Below are 18,301 nucleotides of genomic sequence, written 5' to 3' on the forward strand. Positions count from 1 at the left end.
TTAAAAGAAAAATGCAAGGCTCCAAACAGTATGCATAATGCTATCTAATTAAAAAACAAACAGTAGAGAACATGAATATTTATATTTGCTTAAATATGAATAAAGAAACTCATGAAAGTTCCACAAAAAGCTAACAGTGGCTGCTATTACAGAGAGGAGGGGCTTGACAGATAAGGAACAGATTTAAAGGGACAATCATTTTCTGTATACATTTGAAAATGTTTTTTATTTCTCTCTCAAATACCACATAATTTGCCATAAGTGATTCACTCCTTTAGCTTCAAAAGAGGTTCTCTACCTAAACGTAAATATTTCATGGAGAAGTACCTAGAGCTTAAAGACCTCCATCAATTTTTAAAGATTTCATTTATTTATTTTTAGAGAGAGGGGAAGGGAAGGAGAAAGAGAGGGAGAGAAACATCAATGTGTGTTGCCTCTTGCGCACCCCCTACTGGGGACCTGGCCCGTAACCCAGGCATGTGCCCTGACTGGGAATCAAACTGGTCACCCTTTGGTTTGCTGGCCCACACTCAATCCACTGAGCTATACCAGCCAGGCTTATCTTTTTTTTAAATTATATTGTATTTATTTTGTTATTACAGTTATCCCAATTTTCCCCATTTGCCACCCTCCACACAGCACTCCCCACTACCTCAGGCAATCCCCACACCGTTGATCATGTCCATGGGTCATGTGTGTAAGTTTTTTGGCTTCTCCATTTCCTATACTGTACTTTACATCCCCATGACTATTCTGTAACTATCTATTTGTACTCCTTAATCCCTTTACTTCTTCATCCATTCCCCCCACAACCTCCTACCACCTACCAACCATGAAAACACTCTCTGTGACATTGAAGTTAAGAACAATCTAACAATAGCCGGGGGGGGGGGGGCGTGGCGGGGACAGTGGGAAGAGGGGATTACAGGAACTACTATAAAGGACACATGGACAAAACCAAGGGGGAGGGTGGAGGTGGAGGAGGGAGGTGGGTTCACCTGGGGTGGGGTGGAGGGATGGGGAGAAAAGGCATACAACTGTAATTGAATAACAATAAAAATTAAAATAAAATAAAATAAAAAAGAAAACACTCTCTGTATCCATGACTCTATTTCTGTTCTTCTAGTTTGCTTAGTTTGTTTTTTTAGATTCAGTTGCTGATATGCATTTATTGCTGCCATTTTATTGTTAATAGTTTTGATCTTCTTTTTCTTAAATAAGTCCCTTTAACATTTCATATAATACTGGTTTGATGATGATGAACTCCTTTAGTTTTTTGTCTGGGAAGCTCTTTATCTGCCCTTTGATTCTAAATGATAGTTTTGCTGGGTAGAGCAATCTTGACTGTAGGTCCCCCAGTTTCATTATTTTGATTATTCTTGCTAATCCCTTCCAACCTGCAAAATTTCTTTTGAGAAATCAGCTGACAGTCTTATGGGAACTTCCCTCTAGGTAACAAATTTCTTTTCTCTTGATACTTTTAAGATTCTGTCTTTATCTTTTACCTTTGTCTATTCTTTGGCTATTCTGTAACTACCTATTTGTACTTCTTAATCCCCTTACCTCTTCACCTATTTCCCCACACCCCCTCCCATCTGGCAAACAACAGTGAACTAACTTCTTTTCCTACTTTTAAGAGTCTCTTGTAATCTTTAACCTTTGGCATTTTAATTATGATGTGTCTTGGAGTAGGCATCTTTGCATCCATCATAATTGGGACTTTGTGCTTCCTGGACATGCATGTCTATGTCCTTCACCAAATTAGGGAAGTTTTCATAGATTTCCAATTTCTTGCTCTTTCTCTTCTCCTTCTGGCACCCCTATGAGGTGAATATTGGACCTCTATAAATTGTCCTTGAGGCTGTTTATACTATTCTCACTTTTTTAATTATTTTTTCTTCTTGTTGCTCTGCATGGTTGTTTTTTGCCTCCCTATGTTACAAATCATTGATTTGATTCTCAGTTTCATCCATTCTACTGTTGTTTCCCTGTATATTGTTCTTTATTTCAATTAATGTATCCTTAGTTTCTGACTGGGTCGTTTTGTGCTGCTGAGGCCCTCACTAAGTTCCTTGAGCATCCTTATAAACAATGTTTTGAACTCTGCATCTCATAGATTGCTTATCTCCATTTTGTTTAGCTCCTTTTCTGGAGTTTTTTTTTTAATTTTAAATATATTTATTGATTATGCTATTACACTTGTCCTATTTCCCCCCCTTCACTCCACTCCATCCTGTCCACCCCTCCCTCCCACATTCCCCCCCTACAGTTCATGTCCATTGGTCACACATATAAGTTCTTTGGCTTCTACACTCTATTTCTATACTCTTCTTACCTTCTCCCTGTCTATTTTCTACCTACCATTTATGCTACTTATTCTCTGTACCTTTCCCCCCTCTCTCCCCCTCCCACTCCCCTGTTGATAACCCTCCATGTGATCTCCATTTCTGTGGTTCTGTTCCTGTTCTAGTTGTTTGCTTAGTTTGCTTTTGCTTTTGTTTTAGGTGTGGTTGTTAACAACTGTGAGTTTGCTGGCATTTTTACTGTTCACATTTTTTATCTTCTTTTTCTTAGATAAATGCCTTTAACATTTCATATAATAAGGGCTTGGTGATGATGAACTCCTTTAACTTGACCTTATCTGAGAAGCACTTTATCTGCCCTTCCATTCTAAATGATAGCTTTGCTGGATACAGTAATCTTGGATGTAGGTCCTTGCCTTTCATGACTTGGAATACTTCTTTCCAGCCCCTTCTTGCCTGTAAGGTCTCTTTTGAGAAATCAGCTGATTATCTTATGGGAACTCCTTTGTAGGTGACTGTGTCCTTTTCTCTTGCTGCTTCTAAGATTCTCTCCTTATCTTTAATCTTGGGTAATGTAATTATGATGTGCCTTGGTGTGTTCCTCCTTGGGTCCAGCTTCTTTGGGACTCTCTGAGCTTCCTGGAGTTCCTGGAAGTCTATTTCCTTTGCCAGATTAGGGAAGTTCTCCTTCATTATTTATTCAAATAACTTTTCAGTTTTTTGTTCTTCCTCTTCTCCTTCTGGTACCCCTATAATTCGGATGTTGGAACGTTTAAAGATGTCCTGGAGGTTCCTAAGCCTCTCCTCATTTTTTTGAATTCTTGTTTCTTCATTGTTTTCTGGTTGAATGTTTCTTTCTTCCTTCTGGTCCACAGTGTTGATTTGAGTCCCAGTTTCCTTCCCATCACTATTGGTTCCCTGTACCTTTTCCTTTGTTTCTCTTAGCATAGCCTTCATTTTTTCATCTAATTTGTGACCAAATTCAACCAATTCTGTGAGCTTCCTTATTACCAGTGTTTTGAACTGTGCATCGGATAGGTTGTCTATCTCTTCCATTGCTTAGTTGTATTTTTTCTGGAGCTTTGATCTGTTCTTTCATTTGGGCTTTTTTTGTCTTGGCATGCCTGTTATGTAAAGGGGCAGAGTCTTAGGTATTCCCCAGGGCAGGGCAACCCACCTCACTGAGCTGTGACGCTGTACATGGGGGAGGGGCCAAGAGGGAGCAATGGCGCTTGCTCCACTCTCTGCCGGATTTCAGTCACTCCTTCCACTACCCACAATCAAATTGGACCCACGTGGTGCTGGTTACAAGTGGGTGGGCTTGTGCACGCTCTAGGCCCCTGTGGGTCTCTCCAACGAACTCTCCTGTGAGGCTGGGAGTTTCTCCTGCTGCCACCTCAACCCCCACAGGTGTTTTCAATCAGAGGTTTGAGACTTTATTTCCCCACTCTGGAGCCCTGGGTTGCATGATCTGCTTCGCTCCCCCACCGTTCCTCCCAGTTTATCTATGTGCGAATGTGGGGCTGCAGGGTCTGCCAGTCACCACCTTGTGGGGTCTGCTAGCTGCAGCCTGGTCTGCCCTTTTCCACAGTCCACCACCTCACTGAGTCCACCAGCCGCCACCTTGCCACGAGTCCTCTCCACCCCAGCTGCCCGTTTCCACCCCTCCTTCCAGTCTGGATGAATGTTTCTTCTTTATCTCCTTGGTTGTCAGACTTCCATACAGTTCGATTTTCTGTCAGTTTTGGTTGGTTTTTGTTTTTACATTGTTGTTGTCCTTTTGGTTGTGTGAGAAGATACAGTGTGTCTACCTATGCCTCCATCTGGGCCGGAAGCTACCTTTTCTGGAGTTATGATCTGCTCTTTCATTTGGGCCATGTTTATTTGTCTCCTCATTTTAACAGCCTTCCTATGTTTGTTTCTATGTATTAGGTAGAGCTGCTTTGACTCTTGCATCTTGGTAGTGTGGCCCAATATAGTAGGTGTCCTGTAGGGTCCAGTGGCACAGCTTCCCCTATTACCAAAGCTAGGTACTTGAGGTTTGCCCTTTGTGTGGGCTGAGTACACCCTCCTCTTATAGTTGAGACTTCGTTGCTGTTGACAGATCAATGGAAGGGATTTACCCAGGCCAGTCAGCTGCAAGGATTGGCTGTGACCAATGACCACCAACCTTCACCATCCATGGAGGATCCGCCGTGCAGGGGCAGGGTGGTGGTGCTCCGATGTGGTCTGTAGTTGTCCACTGGGTGTGCTGGCCCTGGGATTTTATAGAACTTTTCTTTCATTCTTTTTTTCAAATAGATATCCAATTTCTTACTTTTTATCTTCTACTTCTGGTACCTCTATGATGTGAATGTTGGAATGCTTGAAGTTAAAGTACCTCCATCTTTTTTACTCTTAAGAATCCATTACTGATGTTGGCCAGGTGGCTCAGTTTATTGGAGAATTGTCCTGAACACCAAAAGGTTGCAGGTTCAACCCCTGGACAGGACACATACCTAGGTTCCATCCCCAGTCAGGGCATGTTAACATGTAAGGGAGGCAACTGATCAATGTTTCTCTCTCTCTCCCTTCCTCTCTCTCCAAAATCAATAAATATAATCTTGGGTGAGAACTTAAAAAATAAAAATAAAAAAAAGAATTCACTACTGTGATCTCTCTCCCTTACCTTGGAAACCTCCAAGTGAATCAGCCCCAGCTGCTTAGAGCATTGGCTGCTAAACAGCTTGGTGGTCATGCTTTTTTCCCTCTCCCCCAGGGGTACCCACAGCCAATGACTGGCCCCTGGCCTCAACATTAGACAGTGTCTATTTTGCCATTCATACTGCCAAGCTTTCTGTAAGATCAGGCTGAAGCTAGACTGCAATTTAACCCAAATTTTTGCCTAATTTCCACCTCTATTGTACCTTGATCCTTTTCATTGGTTTATCCCTAGAGCCTCCTCCAATAAATCACTTGCCTCAGAATCTTTCTCAGGTTTTGCTTGTAGGAACTCAACCTAAGAAATCAACCAAGACTTCCAGTCAAGATAGTGGCATAGGTAATCTTTGTACTTGCCTCCTTCTGCAACCACATCAAAATTACAAATAAACTACAGAACAACCATCATTCAGGACCACCTGAAATCTGGCTGAATGGAAGTCCTACAATTAGGATATTAAAAAAGAAGCCATATCAAGACTGGTAGGAAGGCCAGAACTGCAGAATGGGCTGGTCCTACACCCATGTGTAGCAGATAAAAATCTTGAGGGACATCTCAGTTGCAGAGGTCCATCCTGAGGAGCAAAGTGTTCCAACCCCATACTGGGCCCCCTAGCCAAGGGTTCCAGTGCCAGATGGAAAAGTCCCCATATTTTCTGGCTATAACAACCAGCCAGGATTATGGCTGAGGAAGACTGAGGGCTTATGGAGTCCAAAGCAGTTCCTCTTAAAGGGCCCACTCATGGCCTTACGTGGACTCACTCCCTCTGAGCTCCAACGCTGGGGCAGCAGCTTGAAAGGCTGGGCACTAGAAACACAGGCAGGAACTGAATTGTCTGACATAAGGGTGGGTGCTGGGGTGGGGGCAGCTTTCTCCCAGAGAAAAAGTGCTGCCATTGTTCTTTTGATGAGACCTTCCCTCACAGATCCAGTAGGCACCATGTCTGAGAATCCATCAACATGGCTCACATTGTTTACCCAGCCTAGGTGATTCCCTGAGGCCACATCCCACACAACACTGGGGCTCCCTAAGCTGCTTCTAGTGGCTTATCCATGCCAATTGTTTTTATGGCTTCATGATTTGGACCTTCCAAAAATCTCTCAAAAAAGCAGCATCTGGCCTCAGTTTGCTCTGTACCTCTCACTAGGTGGCTTCAGGCTGGGTACTAGCATCAGTATGTACCTCTCCCAGGCACCTCCAAACTCAGCACAAGTAGCAGCTATCTGCAGATCACTTTGTTGCTCATGCCGGGTGGCCCCAGGCAGAACAGAGTGGGGGCCAACCTTGGCCTGTGGGTCCTCAGAGGCCTCAGTCAGTGAACCCAGTAGACAGCTTCAGAACACATCGAAGCACCACCACTCAACCACCTCCACAGTGACACACTCAAGGGGTGGACTCAGTGGACACAAGAGCCCTGCTGCAGTAAATCCTGCTCTGTAAAGTGGGCCGTTGCACAGCTGGTCCTCCATGGTGTTTGGGTGTCACAGCCAGTCCTTGCAGCTGATTAGCCTGGGAGTATATCCCTCTCATCAATGTGCCCAGAGCAATCAAGTCTCAACTACAAGAGAGGGGTATGCACAGCTCACATGGGGGTTGCACCTCAAGTGCCCAGCTTGGGTAATAAGGGAGGCTGTGCCATTGGACCCTACAGGACACCTTCTACATTAGGCCATTCTACCAAGCCTGGGAGATGGAGCAGCTCTACCTAATACATAGAAACAAACACAGGAAGGCTGCCAAAATGAGAAGACATAGACTGTCCCAAATGAAAGAATAAAAACTCCAGAAAAATAACTAAACAAAATGGACACAATCATTCCACTAGATACAGAGTTCAGAACACTGGTTGTAAGGGTGCTCAATCATTAGTGAGAACTTCAATAGTATAAAAAGGGACTAGTCAAAAATGAAGGTTACATGGTGTTGGGAGATCTGGACAGCTACATGCAAAAAAATGATACTTGACCATCAACTTATACCATACACAAAAATGAACTCAAGATCGATAAAACCAACTGACGGATGGTTGCCAGATGGGAGGGTGGTTGGGGGATAGGTGAAAAAGGTGAAGAAATTAAGAAGTACAAATTGTTAATTACAGAATAGTCATGGGGTGTAAAGTACAGCACAGGGAATATAGTGAATAATATTTTAATACCCCTGTATGGTGTCAGATGGGTACGAGATTTATTGGGATGATCACTTAGTAAGTTATTTAATGTCTAATCACAGGGGTGTACAGCTCAAACTAATATAATAATGTATGTTAACTGTAATTGAAAAATTAAAAATAAAGACATCACCAAATAAACCACAGTGATTGATAACAGATCCTTTTCTCCAAAATTAATCAGCAGTAGACACTTCTGATGAGCACAAGCATTAGTTTCCACACTGGGCTAAACTAATATCAGCCAAAAGCAAAGATATGCTGGGTAGACTTTGTACAGGCTAATAAACGGTTTCTAATAAGGGTTATAAAATTCAGACAATGACTCGTCCATCTACACCTCTACCTCCTATGGACCTAAGATTCCAGGGCCACCAGCTGAAGATCCAGTGCCCTAAGTCATGACCCAGCATACTCTGGCTGAATCTCCTGACCACTGAGTGAGAGCAGGACAGACAAACAGGGTTGGGAGGAGAAAGGAGTCAAAAACTAAGGTGGGTCTCATTGGTTTGGCCTCCCATGGCAGAGACTGCAAGCTATCCACCATAACCCATTCCCACATTCTGGCATAAAAGAGCATTATGTTTGAGAAGGCTGCATTTTCTCACTAACCACACCACACCCAACTCCCAACCCCAAGTAATATGGCAAAATGCTTGGCCTGGAATGTGAGTGGAAGGGCCATGTGCCACCTCCAGGCCAGCAGCTTCAAAGTGGGTGACTTTTCCACACGTATACCAGACCTGGTGCCACCCTGCTCAGGCCTCCTCAGCATTCAGTTGTATGTGCTGAAGGCTGCTTATGGCCAACCCATCACTCTGCTGGAGGGCTTATCCTGGCACAGGAAGTATGACCAGGGAGCCAGTGCACAGGGCAGGTTGGAAGGGCCCAGAAATGTCCTCAGTGCCAGCACCTCAACTAAATCCCCAGGGATGGGGAGGTAGTAGACAAATGGTTTCCTTTGCCCCTTATGTGGGGTAACTCTGAGGCACATCTGTACTGTCTCCTAGAGATCCCTGCAGCAAATAAGCTCCAGTTACCCACAGCAGTAACTTTCTTGATTTTATTCCCTTTGGTTGTTGTCTTCCCATCCCTGTCACACTTCCCTACTGCCCTACAGATGCTTCCTGAGTTCACCCTCCATACCAATAGACTTGAATTTGAACCCTTGCCTCAGAACCTGCTTCTGGAGGAATTGAAACCAAGATAACTCTCCTACAGGCGGAAACCCACAGAAATCCTGTTTCAACCATGCCTATGTTGACAATGTCCTAGGGCTTGGCAGAGTAACAAAGGGAAGAAGTCTCAGTCCCCAAGTGATGGCAGGGAGGAGAGTCACTCACAAACCCAGAACTGCTAGGTAAAAAAATAACCTTTCTTCCACAGCACTTTTTAGAAATTTTTGTTACTGCAGCTGTACCTTGTCTTAGCTAGTATACCTGCCCAACATCCATTTTCTGTCTGGTTACAGCACCGACTTTCTGCTGGGGAACCACTTTGCCACCACTCCCAGGCCAGAGGTATAGCCACCCTGCTCTCTCTACCCCTGCTTCAGGAGAGGCAGGAAGCTTATCACTCAGGCCTGGGCAAAGAGTGCCCCATATCTCTCAGAGCAGCGTGATTGGCTCAGGGGCAGGCCCAAGATCCAAATCAGGCCAATCAGAGACAAGAAGCATCAAACCAAGATCTTTGGTTAAAAGACAAATCCCCCTTCTGCTAGGCTGCTGCACTATGCAATAGAAGTCCAATGGGGGTGTTCATACAACTTCCAATTGAGCCAGCCTGTGAAAGAAGCCACCTGGGGGGCAACCTGATAAAAGAGAGAAAGAGATGAAGGATGATGACATGTTTAACCACTTATATCCGGCCACCCCTGAAGTGGGAATGAACCTAGACTTATTATTTAATACATTTGCTTTTCTGTTAAAGACATTTTAAACTGACTTTCTGTCACTTGCAACCAAAAGAGTTCTGTTTAATAAAAATCTGATCCTAAAGAGAACATCATATCAGCTAGTTCACAATTCCCTATTCAAAATAGCCCGCAAGTCAGCTGCCCCAGCCAGAGTAATTTAGATATTCCTTTACAGGAATGTTCACTTTTGTTGTCTAATGACCCAGATAACTGAGAAAAGCAAATCAACCACCTTCTAGCTTCTCTCTCCTCTGTATCAAGTGTTAGGAGACACAACACAATGTCAGCAATTTGCCCATGGAGCCAGGGTTGAGCCTTCAGCACAGGCTCTGTGCCTGTAGGCTGCTGTGGACCCCTTTCTCTTGCCACCAACTGCCGGCCTCTGCTGTCACCTCATCTGCTCACAGGCACAGAGAGCTGACCCTTAGTGCTCTAAGGATGGTTCCAGGGAGCATGTGCAGCACCCCACAGGTTGTAGGTGCCCTGCAAAGGGGTAGATTTCCTTCCTTTTGAAAGAAAAGTGCTAATTCGAAAGAGAAGTGTTATTGAATATGCTACTGTCCAGGCATCATCATAATGCCTGGCCCACAGTATGAGAGAGGAGAAAAGGGAAGGAACGTGGAAGAAAAGGAGGGAGAGGAAAGAAAGGGAAGAGGGGAGGAAGGAAGATGATGGAAGATGGAGACAGAGAAAATAAGAAAACGGCCTCATCACCCAAGTGTTCCCCTCAACCAAGGAGCCACCTGGTCCCAAAGCAAGATTTTCTTTTCTTCCAGGGTAGAGATGGACCTGAGGCACTCAAGCCAGGCAGTGCCCAGGGGACAAGGGGCAGGACAACATGGTTTAGCTGATCAGCGCTTCACTCAGTCCAGGGGACAGGGTTACTACCTCTCCCCACCACCATGGTTTCCTGAGGCTTCTGGGCCTTTCCTACTGCCCCTCCAGGCATGGAAACACCCTGAAACTTCCTCACTACCTCCTCCCTAATGGCCTGCTGCCTTCCTTTTGCCCTATCATGGTCTCACGTTGGTTTATTGTTAACCTCCCAGGCCTCCTAGAAGAGGAGATGCAGGTAGTTAAAGATCACTATACTCAGCAGTCACATTCTGCTGCTGCAGTCCCTCCCACGTGTGCACTGTGTGTGCCAGTGAGCATTCCTCACACTCCAACATTTACCACCACACATTGTCCCCAGTGCTGGACTCACAGAAGGGAGAAGTGCCTTCAGCTAGTAAGTCCCAGCCCCAGAAAGCCAGTCATCTCTGGAGTAACACCACGGCCACAAAAAGTGACCAAAATGTTTTGAGTTACCTACTGATTTGACTCCAGGTGCCTCTGCCCATCAGTGTGGAAGTCAGCTGTTCAGTGCTTTCTTTTTATCAGCTATCTGTGCTCTTACCCAACACTTAAGATTTGCCTCTTCAAACCTGCCCACTGAAACAAAATAATCAAGCCCCAAATAACCTGAAGTCGAATGTCACACAATAAGCCTGAAACAAGGAACTATATAGCTCAATGCTCTCCTGTTTTGTTATTATAAGGAAAATTTCATGAGGACATTTCATTTATTAAAATAATTCCTATAAACTCTTTTGAGATAATAAAATTAATTTTTCTTGCTTAAGTAGCATTTCGAGTGGAAGTACTTTTATTTCAAGGCGCCATAACATGATGGTTTCTCTAAGAACACCTCTGGCTCCATGTGTGAAAATCCTGAAAAAAAAAAAAAAAGAGTCCTGCACAGTGACCACAGCCACCCTTTAAATTTCACTAATATGGTTGTGTTCAATAGGATATGGGCTAAAGGGGACCTGACACCACTATTACAACTGACAGTCTCAGAACAGATCCCCCTGCTGAGGCCCCAAAAGGACAGAGAGATAAACTGAACACCTGTAATTAGAAAGAGCCAGTGGGGCCCTCAAAATGAAAAATCCGTGTAAACGTGTCAGCACTGGCATCTTTCCCTTTCTCCTCCTCATTTCTCCTCCTCCTCACTCAGGTTGGCATTCCCTTGGAGTGTGGATGTTAGCTTGTTTTGCAAAAGGGCTGCCAGTTTTTTGGATGTTTTTTTGAGAAACGCACTGCCTGGGTGGGCACTGTTCACATGCAGGTACAGGTCCTCCTGGGTGGGGCCTGTATAGCCACAATCCTCACAGACATAGAGTTTGTCCCGGCGTTGCTTGTAGGCATACTGTTGCTGTACTCCATGGATTTTCTTCAGGTGGGACTCCAAGGAGCAGCGCTGAGTGAAGGCTTTGTTGCAAATGTCACATTTGTAGGGGCGAATACCTGCAAAGGCGAAGGGCAGACACATCACTGGTTGGTTATGGCCAAGCCAGAGCCTTCCAGCTAGGCTCACCAACAATTATCATGTATAACCCAACAGCAAAAAAACCCAAACTACCTGATTCAAAATCAGACAGAAGAACTGAACAGACATTTTTCCAAAAAGGACATACAAATGGCCGACAGTTACATGAAAAGGTGTTCAACATCAATAATCATCAGGGAAATATAAATCACAACCATAGTGAGATACCACCTCATACCTGTCAGAATGGCTATCATCAATAAATCAATAAGTCAACAAACTAGTGTTGGTAAGGATGTAGAGAAAAAAAAACTCTCATGAGCTGTTGGTGGGATTACAAATTGGTGCAGCCACTATGGAAAACAGTAAGCAGGCTTCTCAAAAAATTAAAAATTGAAGTACACGATGACTCAGCAATTCCCCTTCTGGGTATTTATTCAAAGAAATCCAAAACACTAATTCAAAACATTATATGCAGACCTATGTTCATTGCAGCATTATTTACAATCCAAGATATGAAGCAACCTAAGTATCCATTGATGGCCAAATGGGTAAAGAAGTGGTGCAGCCCTGGCCAGGGTAGCTCAGCTGATTGCAGCATCATTCTGTAAACCAAAAGGTCACAGGTTCGATTCCTAGTCAGGGCACATATTTGGGTTTCAGGCTTGATTCTTAGTGGGGGTGCATGCAAGAGGCAACCGATTGATGTTTCTCTCTCACATAGATGTTTCTCACTCCCTCTCCCTCCCTTCCCTTCTCTTTAAATTCATTAAGCATGTCCTCAGGTAAGAATAAAAAAAATTTTTTTAAAGAATTCAATCTTACCATATGCAACAACATGGATGAACCTAGAGGGGTATTAGGCTAAGTGAAATAAGTCAGACCAAAAAAGACAAATACCACATGATTTCACTTATATGTAGAATCTAAAGAAAAATAAATGAACAACAAAATAGACAAACTCATAGATACAGAGAACAAACCGATGGCTGTCAAATGGAAGGGGGGTTGAGGGTAAGTGAAAAAAGTGAAGGAATTAAGAAGCACAAATTGGTATTTAAAAAATAGTCATGGGGATGTACATTACAGCATAGGGAATATAATCAATAACATTGTAAAAACTATACATAGTGCCAGGTGGGTTCTAGACTTATTGGGGGGAACTACCTTGTAAATTATATAAATGTCTAACCATTATGTTGTACACCTGCAACTAATATAAAATAATTTTAAATGTCAACTGTCATTAAATTTTTTTAAATTAAAAGTAGGTGTAGGACTTCCGTCCAAGATGGGGGTGTAGGTAGATACACTTTGCCTCCTCTTACAAGCAAAAGAAAGACAATAACAAATTTAAAAAACAAAAAATAACCAGAACTATCAGAAAATCAAACTGTAGGGAGGTCCAACAACCAAGGAGATAAAGAAGAAACATTCATTCAGACTGGAAGGAGTGGTGGAGACAGGCAGCTGGGGTGCAGAGGATGTGAGGAAAGGAGGTGAATGGAGGACTGGGCAGGGGATGCCACGGCTGGTGGACTGGGCAGTCCCACATTTGCATGAGGATAAACCAGGAGGAACAACTTGGGAGTGAGACAGACCACACAACCCAGGGTTCCAGCACAGTGAAATAAAGCCTCAAATCCTCTGGCTGTAAAAATCTGTGGGTGTGGTGGCAGCAGGAGAAACTCCCAGCCTCACAGGAGAGTTTGTTGGATATACCCACAGGGTCATAGAACATACACAAGCTCATCCACCCAGGACCTAGCACCAGAAGGGCCCAATTTGATTCTGGGTAGTGGAGGAAGTGGCTGAAAGCCGACTGAGAATTGAGCAAGTGGCATTGTTCCCTCTTGGGCCCCTCCCCCACATACAGTGCCACAACAAGCAGCAACGTGGGATGCCCTTCCCTGGCAAATACCTAAGGCTCTGCCCCTTACTAGGTAACAGGCACACTGAGACAAAAATATATGGCCCAAATGAAAGAACAGATCAAAGCTCCAAAAATAGAACTAAGTGATGAAGATAGCCAACCTATCAGATGCACAGTTCAAAACACTGATAATCAGGATGCTCACAGAAATGGCTGAGTATGGTCACAAAATAGAGGAAAAAGTGAAGGGTATGAAAAGTGAAATAAAGGAAAATGCACAAGGAACCAACAGTGAAAGGAAGGAAACCAGGACTCAAATCAACAATTTAGAGAAGGAATAAGTAAACATTCAGCCAGTACAGAATGAAGAAACAAGAATTCAAAAAAATGAGGAGAAGCTTAGGAACCTCCAGGACAACTTTAAACAGTCCAACATCTGAATCATAGGGGTGCCAGAAAGAGAAGAGGAAGAGCAAAAAATTGAAAACTTAGTTGGACAAATAATGAAGAACTTCCCCAATCCGGCAAAGGAAATAGACTTCCAGAAAGTCCAGGAAGCTCAGAGAGTCCCAAAGAACTTAGACCCAAGGAAGCACACACCAAGGCACATTACCCAAGATTAAAGATAAAGAGAATCTTAAAAGCAGCAAGAGAAAAGGACACAGTTACCTACAACAGAGTTTCCATAAGACAATCAGCTGATTTCTCAAAAGAAACCTTACAGGCAAGAAGGGGCTGGAAAGAAGTATTCAAAGTCATGACAGGCAAGGACCTACATCCAAGATTACTGTATCCAGCAAAGCTACCATTTAGAATGGAAGGGCAGATAAACTGCTATCCAGATAAGGTCAAGTTAAAGAAGTTCATCATCATCAAGCTCTTATTTTATGAAATGTTAAAGGGACTTATCTAAGAAAAAGAAAGTGATCAAAAGTATGAACAGTAAAATGACAACAAACTCACAACTATCAACAACTTAACCTAAAACAAAACAAAACAAAAACAAAAGCAAAAACTAAGCAAACTAGACAGGAACAGAACCACAGAATTGGGGATCACATGGATGGTCATTAGTGTGGAGGAGGACGGGAGAGAATAGGGGAAAAGGTACAGGGAATAAGAAGCATAAATGGTAAGTACAAAATAGATGGGGGGAGGTTAAGAAAAGTGTAGGAAATGTAGAAAGAAGCCAAAGAACTTATACGTATGACCCACGGACTTGAACTAAGGGGTGGGGGGTGGTGATGCTCGTTGGAGGAGGTGCAGGACAGAGGAGAATAAATGGGAGAAAAAAATGGGACAACTGTAATAGCATAATCAATAAAATGTATTTTTTAAAATTAGGTGTATTAAAATTCACATTTAAATTTTTTTTATTTTACAATAATGGAATTTATTATGATTTTATTATGCTTGCTTTAATGGATACATATTTATCAAAGAGATTTTCAAAATCTACTTTTTTCACTTAACACTACTCCTGGAGTTTCTTCCATTTTGGTGCTTACAGCTCGATTTCATTCCTTTTTAATAGCATCACAGCACTTTGTTGTACAGCTGTACCCAAATCCCATCTTTTAAAACTACAGAGATTGAGGGAGCATTGCACCAGCTCACACCCTCACATCATATGCCACACTGCCTTGTACAGCTGGTTCTAATGTGGTCCACAGACCAACGGTCAAACTGCATCACCTGCAAGCTTGCTGGAAATACAGTCGCAGGTCCCACCCAGACTCACTGAATCAAATGCAAAAGCTGTGGCTCTTCAATCCAGGAGGGTTGTCAAAACACAAGTTCGAAGCCCCACCCGTGGTTCTGGGATAAGGCCGAGACTTCATTGCTTACATGTTTCCCAAGTGATGCTGAATGTGCTTGTACAGGAACTTTAGCAAATTAAGTGTAAGGCAGTCATGCCCCCCTCTCCTCCCAATGTCTTCTCTTCAAGGTTAAATGTCACTAATTCCTTAATGGTGACTTATGGATGGGATAGGGGAGCCAAGAGAGCCCCATCTGTTCATAAATATTTTTAACGTATATAGATGATAAAAGAAGTCAAAATGGAAAAAAAAAATTCCTCCTATTCCTATCCTACAACCTGAACAAATCAAGTCATTCATTTTTCTTCCAGTAGAGAAACGCACATCATTTCCTTTAACACTCTGTGATAAAAACTGTGTTGGATCATGTTATGGTGAGATGTTTCTCCAGCCTACTGAAGCAGAATGAGGCCTATATTATATTTCACACATTGTAGAAAAACTGCCAAAAGTTAAAGAGACATTTTGAAATAAATTGAATGAACAAGAGTTCACATCTTTGGAGCTAGCTTTCTAGAAATTTAAAGGCTATGAGACCTTTCCAAAGGAATAGTACGCCCACATACATGGTAGCTGGCTCCCCCCACTTCTGGCAGATCAAGCAACAAATCTGATTTCAAACCCACAGCCCATCACCATCTGGGTGAAAATAGATATTCACCCAGAGACCAGTTGCTCCTTTCAGTAGTTAATGGAAAAAACCTGCTTTTAAAATATCTAAACTAAGCACATGGAGAAATCAGCACACTTACACCAGAATTTAACTTGGATGCAATAAACTCTGGATTCCTAGAAATAGATGCTTCCAAACTTACAGTAATCACTTGGAAGTAGCTGCACTGCTTTGCCTGATCTCTAGCCAGTATGCCAGGACCACCTCTGGTGGAGGGTATTGCCTCCTTCCTCTCTCCATTCAGTAGGTCAGCCAAGCATCTTCTTTGGGCAGAGCACCCTGCATGGCCTGCACAGCAAATGCTAGAAGATTTCAGAGCCCTGCCTCTTCTGAACAATGAAGAGAATGGGGGTGACTGCAGCATGGGTTTCCCTCCTGCCCCCAGGGAGGGGTGGGAATGAGCCTGGTTTGAAGAAAGGGTGACTCACAGACACAGAGATGGAAAGGAAACAGTAGGCCCTGGAAACTCTAGTTATAGCAATTCTTACCTTTAGAAACCTGCTTTCCCTCCCCTCTCTGTAAGTACGATATTCACACCTCACCCATTGGTGTACACAGACACTGTCATGCAGCAGCCTTCTGGTGACCCTTTCTGGAGTTGGGAACAAGCTTATGCCTCCTGAAGCCCCCATCCTCCACAAATTCACTGGTGGGAGGTAAAGGTGGCTAGACAGGTGCCCTGGTCAAGGGGAACAGATACCAAGGTCTCCCCAACATTGTGGCCTCACCCACCTTAATGCTTTTGAGCAAAGGCCAATCTTGTGTATGTCTGGAGTAGGATACTGGAAAAACACCATTCCTGCTCCAGGCACCATTAACCTACTGACACCTAGAGAGCAAGAGAGTTCAAGGCCACTGAAAACCGAGGCATCACACATCTGCCACTTGTTAACTGAGTCAGTCCATGGTCAGATTGTTGGAAAACCTCCACAAGCTTCAGTTTTCTTACCTGTAAAATGGGGATAATATTCATACCCCTTTGTAAGGATGCTCTGAGGATTAACAGAGACATCACATGCAAAGGGACAGCACATACTATGTACTCAATGGGACACAGCTACAAGAGCTTACAGTCCAGCTCTAAATAACACAAACACACTCTATTCATAAACTGGCTGATAGGGATGTGAGCATTTAGTATGTCTTTAAATTGTACCTATGTTTTTTGTTTTTTGTTTTTTTGTATTTGTATGCACTTTGGAATTTGTTACTTATTCACAGTAAAAAAAAAACCAAGGGGTGGGGGAGGGGATAATTTTTAAAATGGTGGTCATTAAGTGGAGAGAGGAGGGAAGGGACTTTCTTCATTGTCTTCTCTTGAATGTTGTGCCGTAGGCCTGTATTACCTAGTCCAAAAAATATTATGTGTTGGGTTATCAAAAAGGGTTTCTCCTTTTCAAATTTGTTACTTCTACCACCGAAATCAAGCTTTAAATCATTAAAGAAAATTCTTCATTATTGGTGACTTCTGCTTGCCTTCCTTGCTATAACTAAGTGGTCCATTATTGAACTTTATCCAAACATGAACGTCAGTGAGAAACTTTTTACAGGCCTCTTTGTGGGAGTGGATACTTAGGGCAACCTCTTTGGAAGGTAATGTGGCAATACCCATAAAAAATCATACTGTCTACCCTTTGGCCCACTTCAGGAACATTATCTACAGAGAGACTACACAGGTAGGCAAAGGATATACAAAGATATTCGTAATAGTACTGTCTGAAATTTTAAAAAAAGAAATAAAAGGAAAAACGCTGAAATTGGAAATAAGTATCATTAACTGGGAAAAGGGAAAATGCTGGTGCCACCATATTTGAAATTATGTCACAATCTCATGTTTAAGAAATGCTCTGACAATTAAAAAAAAAGCAAGGTGTGTCTACCTGTGCAGATGTGAAACAATCTCCAAGATATACAGTACATTAAAAAAGCAATGTGTACTTAAAACTCCTAGAAAATTTTTTTAAAAATTAAGTGGTGCTTCACTTTCAGGAGTGGAACAAAGGCATGAGGAGGGAGGCTTACTTTTTTTTCTGCAGTTTTTTTTCCCCTTTCATGTTACTTTTTTAGCTAAAAAGTAAGTCAAAATATAATAGAGGAGAGATGGTTTGATGAGTGACAGAGGCAATCCCACAAGAAAAGCATTCAACTGGCTAGAGGTGGAGGATACTTTATTCTTTTTCCTCCATCTGTCCTGCTTCAAATTTTTCCCAATCTGCATTTTTTCCAATCCAGTCAACCCTTCCCTTTAGGCTCCAGACAAAGACACTATTGTTTCCTCTTCTTCAATCAAAATGAGATTTGTTTGCCTTCTGTCCCTCTCACTGTGGCTGATGGAAGATAAGGCAGAAATCATCCTAGTGGGTGGGGCAAATATTACCCTTTGGCCATTGCCCCCTTCCTAGTTCCCTGACCTCAGAATGGGAATATCCTCCCCTTCTCTATGTGGAATCAGAAGCTTCCCCAGGAATGGCAGGAACCTTGAACCAACTCCTCTAATACTGTCACAGTTGTAAAGTTATAATCAACATGGTG

At 43.0% G+C, this 18,301-nt stretch overlaps 1 protein-coding gene across 1 annotated transcript in view; it reads right to left on the reverse strand.

Annotated features, from left to right (window-relative positions):
* Positions 1-7,169: 7,169 nt before the first annotated feature.
* OVOL2 (ovo like zinc finger 2) overlaps positions 7,170-18,301 on the reverse strand; it is a 30,321-nt gene continuing 19,189 nt past the window's right edge. The window contains exon 4 of the mRNA XM_024559580.4: positions 7,170-11,381. Within this exon, the coding sequence (XP_024415348.1) occupies positions 11,068-11,381 (314 nt within the window). The 3' untranslated portion in view covers positions 7,170-11,067. The remainder of the gene's footprint in view (positions 11,382-18,301) is intronic.

The sequence above is a fragment of the Desmodus rotundus genome, chromosome 6 (assembly GCF_022682495.2).
Source record: "Desmodus rotundus isolate HL8 chromosome 6, HLdesRot8A.1, whole genome shotgun sequence".
NCBI classification, from domain to species: domain Eukaryota; kingdom Metazoa; phylum Chordata; class Mammalia; order Chiroptera; family Phyllostomidae; genus Desmodus; species Desmodus rotundus.